The 6,552-nt window shown below is 40.6% G+C and overlaps 1 protein-coding gene across 1 annotated transcript; it reads left to right on the forward strand.

Moving 5' to 3' along the window:
- Positions 1–1,094: 1,094 nt before the first annotated feature.
- Positions 1,095–5,377, forward strand: LOC117044227 (rho GTPase-activating protein 11B-like). The gene is made up of 4 exons (XM_033144784.1): positions 1,095–1,255; positions 4,039–4,109; positions 4,757–4,853; positions 5,105–5,377. The coding sequence occupies exons 1-4, from the start codon at positions 1,118–1,120 to the stop codon at positions 5,360–5,362; spliced, it is 564 nt and encodes a 187-aa protein (XP_033000675.1). The 5' UTR covers positions 1,095–1,117; the 3' UTR covers positions 5,363–5,377.
- Positions 5,378–6,552: the final 1,175 nt, after the last annotated feature.

The raw sequence follows: 6,552 nt of genomic DNA on the forward strand, positions 1-6,552 counted from the left end.
ATATTCAGCAGTTTGTTTTGCCCACTGTTAGAGCAGGAAACATGGCTTGGGTCATTTTTTTAAAATGTCCCTAAATCAATATTTTAATATAATGAAAGCTGTGCGTGAAAAGAACATGAACATTTGCCCTTGCTGCTTCTTTGTAGTTTGGGAGCTGGGAGGAAGGCATGATGACACTATGTTACTAAATCACAGCTATCATTATGCAGTCTGGTGTTACTTTATTGATTATGCAAATAATGAGGCACATGGTAGAACAGTACCCATAGTTTACAGCACAATTTGGCGTGCATGAAGTATATATTTTAGCTTATTTTTCCCTTCTCCCCTCCCTCCCCCTTCCTATAAATTCTGTTACTGATACAAAATAAGCAATACACAAAACTACTATACATAATTTCTTATCTGTGATCATTTTGGTATATACACTTGGATACAACTTTGTTAATACATTCAGAAAAGTTTATTTGAGTGTTTATTGCTTATTTTTATTTTTATGTATTTGTTGTGTCATGTGCTCTAAAGTAAACAAAGATACATAATCAATTCAACCATGCTAAACAGTTAAAAGATGAAAATGAATAAAAAGTTCATTACACAAAATAATAATAATCACAGCTATAATAAAAGTTCTGCTTTCCCCCCGTTATCTCCCGTTGCCTCTAACGATGTGGGGAAATGGTCTATAACAGGCTTCCAAATCAAAGACTAGTCAGTCTTCACGTTCTTGTGTCTATGTTTGTTTTATTTTTGAAGTGCGAGGACCCTTTAGCTGCTCTCGCGAACCGCCTGAATTTCACGAATCCTGAATGGGAAAACTTCGGAAAGAGAAGCCAACGCTCGAAAGTGACACGTTGCTACTCCCCCCCCCCCTTCCCACCACAACCGCCAGTATTCTAGTCGCCATGGCCTCGAGCGAAGGCTTCCAGCAACCATTCCGGGCGTTTGCCGAGGCACGTCCTTCGCTGCCAGCCGTTAGGGGTCTTGTGATTTCGAACAGGGAAATGAGCCAATCGGAGAGGAGGTGGGGCAGGGAGGCGCTCAGTTTGAGGTGAGACGCGGCCGACTGAGGCCACGACTGAAAGCAGCGGCGACGGCGACGGCGACGGCGACTGGGATGGAGGCCTTGGAAAGCCGCGGAAGAGGGTTGGCGAAGCTGGCGGTGCAGCAGCAGCTCCGAGCCGCCTATGGGATCAAGGTGAAGAACCGGCCGGCGAAAGGGAAGCCCTTGCCCGCCACCGCCGGGGAGGGAAAGGTGAGTGGAGTCGGGGGGAAAGGGGGCGAGGCGGGGCGGCAGAGACAGAGGCAGAGAAGGGCGCCGCCGTCACGCCAACCGGGGAGCCCTTGAGGACTCGGAGCAAGGAAGCCCAGGGCTTGGAGCTCCCCCTCGCCGCCCGGTTTGCATGGGGTTCGGGCGACTCGGGGCCCTTCGCAGCTTTTCCGCTGCCCGCTTGCTGGGCGGGAGGCGAGAAGAAAGGCAGGACGGTTGGGAGTGGGGTCTGACCAGGTAGCTGAGCCTTGTGCCACCACGTCCACCCTTCCGATAATAATATTAATAATAATAATAATTACTTATACCCTGCCCATCCAGCCACTCTGGGCAAAGGTGTGCTAAAGTCAGTAAAAAACAAAAGCACTGAGTTGAGAAGGCGCTCTTAGAAGGCGACCCCCTTGACTTTTTGGGGGCGCCTTCTAAAAAAAGCTAGATTTGCTGTGCAGACTTCTAGGCCCTTACTCAGGCTGCCTGTCCTTTGAATAAGGAGAAACTAGTCAGTCATGTCAGCCTCATCTTTTTGAAAACCCAGGAAGCTTTTTCATACTGAATTATTGGACTCCCTGGTAGTTTAGTATTAACTCTTCAAGAGTTTAGGATCCAAGACCCGTATTTAAGCCCAAACGGGTATTTGTGGGTGAGACCGTACCACCAGTTGAGATCAAACGTCTGACTGTCAGGGGCTCTTGATTTCCAGGCAGGACTCTTTTCCCAGCCCTTCCTGGAGATGCCAGGGACTTGCTGTGGCTTTATTTAAAAATGATGGGTTGCATGAGGTGTGCAGTCAGATCCTATGCATTTTTACTCAAATGTAAAGCCAGGTGTACTTTATTTATTTTCTTGCATAGGCCAAGGGAGATAATGTTCCCTTCTCCCTTCAGAAATAGCAAACCTTAGAAATAGACTGGAGTGAGAATGTGTTGAATCAGTGAGGATTCTTGTTGGCACAATAGTGGGCTTCTGTCTTCCCCTGAGTGAGAAGAAATTGCAGTTCAGCAAGGCAACAAAAGGCCTCTGTTACATAAAAAGTAGTGTTTTTACTCCCACTGGCTATGTATGTGTTGAGCACTTCCTTCACTTTCTTTTTTAGGAAGCAGTAAGACTGGATGTTGTAGCTTTATTTTTCTTGTACATAAACACTTATGATAACTACACAAGAACCTATTTTATCAGACTTGTCATATATGGAGTGTTATCCAGAGTTAGCAGGTATATGCACATACAGGTGTGCATGGGAGAGGGGATTAGCTGTGAGGCCACAGGGCAATTATTTTAAAAATACAGAGTAAGAGTTGCATTAAAACTTAAATGTATGCAACTGATTGTAGTGACCATTCACAAAAGATGGATGTGCACTCATATCAGGATAACTGTTAAAATCAATACTGCTTTGTATTGATTTAAACTGCCCTGTGATCTTTGGATGAAGGGCAGTATATAAATTTAATAAATAATTTGTGAATGGTCACTGCAGTTATATGCATTTATACTTTAATGCAGTTCTCACTGTATTTCTTGCAACACAGTTACCTTGATCTTATTATGCAGCCATCAAAACTACTTTTGAGTGGCCACCTTAATTAGTTTACACAACTTTGTGCTTTAATGTAATTATCACTGTCTGGTGTTTTTCATTGAGCTCTGATCTCATAGATTCCACCCCCTTCTCTGCTTCCATTCCCTACCAACCCAGGATAAAATCCTTTCATCTGATGAAATAAGCTCAAGCCTGTGATAAGTTATTATGTATTAAAATGCTTAGTTTTTAAGGTGACACAGGGATTCATGTGTTTGCTGCAATATAGCTACTCCTATGGATGTGCCTTTTAGGTTCCCCATGAACACATGGACACAAGTAAAGGTTTTCTTTCAGCTCTGAAGTTAGAGCATAGAGTAAAAAATTGCCTTGGAAATATTTTTTCCCTATTTTGTGCTATTGTGTATACTTCTCTCTTTAATCAATCATCTCATCCCTGTAGTGCAGCCCTCATCATTAAAAGAGCAATTTAAATTATTTGAAAGACACTCAGATTGAGGCCAGTCTAGATGGCTCATGTTACAAAAATGCAAGAATTTCAACTTCCATGACAAAATAGAGCTAGCATAGGGGTCCCTGTTATGCTTCATTTTAAGGCAAAGATAAAAATTTGTGTTCTGGGGCAAAGGTAAATGAGCATGCAGTTACATTCGCTTGAATGAGTAACCAAGAATGCATATATATATATATATATATATATATATATATATGCATTCTTGATATATATGGATCAGGTATTGTGCGATTAGATAAGAATACTATCTGTGGTCCAGTCTTAGGACAAAAAACGAGTAGTTCTTTCATCTGATGAAACAATCTGTAAGATACAAAGTAAGATACTAAATCAGTATTCAATGAAGGCATACCTTGTGGAATTTTTTTCTCTTGATTTTCCACTTTTAATATTAAATTATGTAAATCACTCTCATAGGATAGAATGAAAGCAATGGTTTGTGTTTACAGTTGTGCACAATAATTTCAGAAAAGTTTACATCACAAAAAACGCTTTTAGACAGGTCTGTTGGCATTAGCGAATCCCTTTGCATCCAGTACAGAGTAAGTGCAAATTAATTCTGCTGATGCAAGTGCTGTGCATGCACTTCAAAAGATATTAAGACAAGAATAAAAGGGTGTTTAATTCATAAGAATCAGTAGTTCTAGGGTCCTTTGTGCTCTACCTCTGTGTTCTGCTACTTGTTGAAAAAAGTTGTTTTGTTTTGTTTCTTAGGGCAAAATATTTGGATTAGCTCTTCATGAATTACCTCATCAAGATGTGCCTGAATATGGCCGTATACCTTGGTAAGCAAAACCTATAATATAGCTGACATAAGGCATAATTAGGTCTTCATGTAGTTTATTCTGGTAGAAACATAAAAGTAAACCGGGGGAGAGAATAATTCATGCGATCAACTCCTGAAATTTGTTTCTGTCCCACACCCCACCCCACAAATGGTTGGTGCCAAGGAAGGAAAGTTCTTCATATTGATGAGGGGAAAGGAAATTGCAACATTCCCATGATCACACCAGCAGGCATACAATGACCTTTTGTCCCGATAGAAGGGAGAACGTACGCTTTTCTAGTAGAGCATTGTGAAACAGTGCTGTCTGAAATTGTGTAACTGGAGGTGGTGAAAAGCAATTGCAATAGATAACATTTGGGGAGAAAAACTATTTTTTTCATTTATAAGCTATGGTTAGGAGCACAAGGAAGATGCAGGACAGCTGAACTGATTAAATCTTGAACTGCCCTAAGGAGTTGAGTAGATAGGGATTTCAAGTCTTGATTTGATTATACGTGCCATCCACAATATTGTGAAGAAAATGACGTCTCATTAAAAATGTTACTTTCTGATATATATCATCATGGACATAATTTAATATTTCTTTGTTTGCAAAGATTGAATTCTTAATGCCAAACACTGATTCTTTTTCGTTTGTTCCTTTAGCTTCTTAGTTGAGGCATGTCAATATTTAGAAGAACACATTGGCACTGAAGGGCTCTTCAGACTATCCGGATCAGTTGTTCGCATAAAAGCATTAAAGGTACAGTACAACTGTCTTTCTCAGTCTGTCTTTCTAAGTAAAGTGCCTAACAATACTAGCTATGCATTGTACAAAATTAAAAAATAAGGCAGGTTCTGCCTACACTTCCATAACCACTTAAAGTAAATGGTTAACCCTATCTGGGCCGATAGCTCAACATTGCTTACAAATGCCTGCATGGTCTTCCATCCAGTTCTGTGCTTTTTCACTATGGCAATGTCAATTTTAAAAATTATTTATTTTATTTTTAGGGTAAACTGGATCAAGGTGAAAACTGCCTGTCAACTGCTCAGCCCTGTGATGTTGCGGGGCTTCTGAAGCAGTTTTTCAGAGAACTGCCTGAGCCCATTCTCCCAAGTGACCTGCAAGAAGCTCTCATCAAAGCCCAACAATTGGGCAGCGAGGAGAAGAATTCTGCCACATTGCTGCTCTCCTGTCTTATGAATGACAGAATAATCAATATACTCAGATATTTTTTCATGTTTCTCAAAAAAGTGTCTCTAAGGTAAGTTGTGCTTACTATTGGCCCTCTGTGCTTGGAATAGCACTAAAATGTTTCACATCATGGGAGTGCAATTTTTGCTCCTTGCCTTTTATTTAATTTAGTAGGATATCTTTTCTTGCCACTTAACAGGTAGCTAGAAACACACACACATGTGCGCGCACTGTTTTTAAAGAATAAAAACAAATCTCAGGGGGTCTTCCACAATCAAAAATAAATATGCAGATATATGAAGTAGTATAATCTCCACCCCAATCATCTGTTCCCATACCAATGATTCCCATGTAGAGGAGTTCCTTCCTAATACCAACCTAGTTTCTTAAACAACTACACTAATTTAAGGCTAAACGTTCACTTGGCCTTTGGGTCATAACCTGTAGTTTAGAAAAGAAAGACACATCAAATATAAAAGTACTAACTTAAAGCAAGCTCATACATGCACTGTTCCCAAAAAATAAAGTGAGGAATAAAAAACTGCCCTGAAATTATTAGACAAACTGTTAGCAGATGGGAATACCCCCCCCCAAAAAACCTTGATCTTTCTATAAAACTATTCTGCAACCTGTATGCTTTGATTTCATAAAATACTTATTTTGTGCTCACAGAGCTTAGATGTCTTACCTTGTCTATAGAGGTTGCCCACCAAATAATATCTAACCAAATAAACCTTGCTTTGTCCCCCTGACCAATGCAGGAACCAGCTCTTGAGTTAAGTAACAATTGCTGAATGGCTGTATCAGAACAGTATACTCAAATGCCCCACCCATTTCTATTCCCTTGGTCCTGCTGCTTACTCTGAGTTTCCCTGCATGTCTCTTCCTCCCTACCCCAGTACTTCCCCATATCCAATAGGGAATGTTGAAAATGCTCCCTTCTTAATTCCGTGCCAATATGAGATAATTAACAGCAATAGTTAAACTTGGGAAAACATGGTGTAGGTTCCAAAGTAGCTCCCACATGACTTGAAGTGCTTTTTTACTTTTTTTTCCTCCTTGCGCAAGATGGCTACAAGCTTGAGGAACCAGAATCTTATGCTGCTTAGGATAAGCTAGTTGCAGAAGGTCTAGAAAATAGCTGTATTAATGAGCCAATGCGCAAGAGCTCTTCAAGTGCAGTGCTGACTAGCAGTTTGTCCAGGGGAAATAATAATTGCATGCAGCCTAAAAATATGAAATTGTATACTAGTATGAAACGTCT

This window comes from Lacerta agilis, chromosome 1 (genome assembly GCF_009819535.1).
Source record: "Lacerta agilis isolate rLacAgi1 chromosome 1, rLacAgi1.pri, whole genome shotgun sequence".
NCBI classification, from domain to species: Eukaryota; Metazoa; Chordata; class Lepidosauria; order Squamata; family Lacertidae; genus Lacerta; species Lacerta agilis.

What these genes read in the sequence shown, in the direction of transcription:
- LOC117044227 (XM_033144784.1), top strand. Translation starts at nt 1,118, where the DNA reads ATGGAGGCCTTGGAAAGCCGCGGAAGAGGGTTGGCGAAGCTGGCGGTG. An exon ending in CCACCGCCGGGGAGGGAAAG is followed by an intron (nt 1,256 to 4,038) that starts GTGAGTGGAGTC and finishes TTTGTTTCTTAG; the next exon opens with GGCAAAATATTTGGATTAGC. An exon ending in TTCGCATAAAAGCATTAAAG is followed by an intron (nt 4,854 to 5,104) that starts GTACAGTACAAC and finishes TTTTATTTTTAG; the next exon opens with GGTAAACTGGATCAAGGTGA.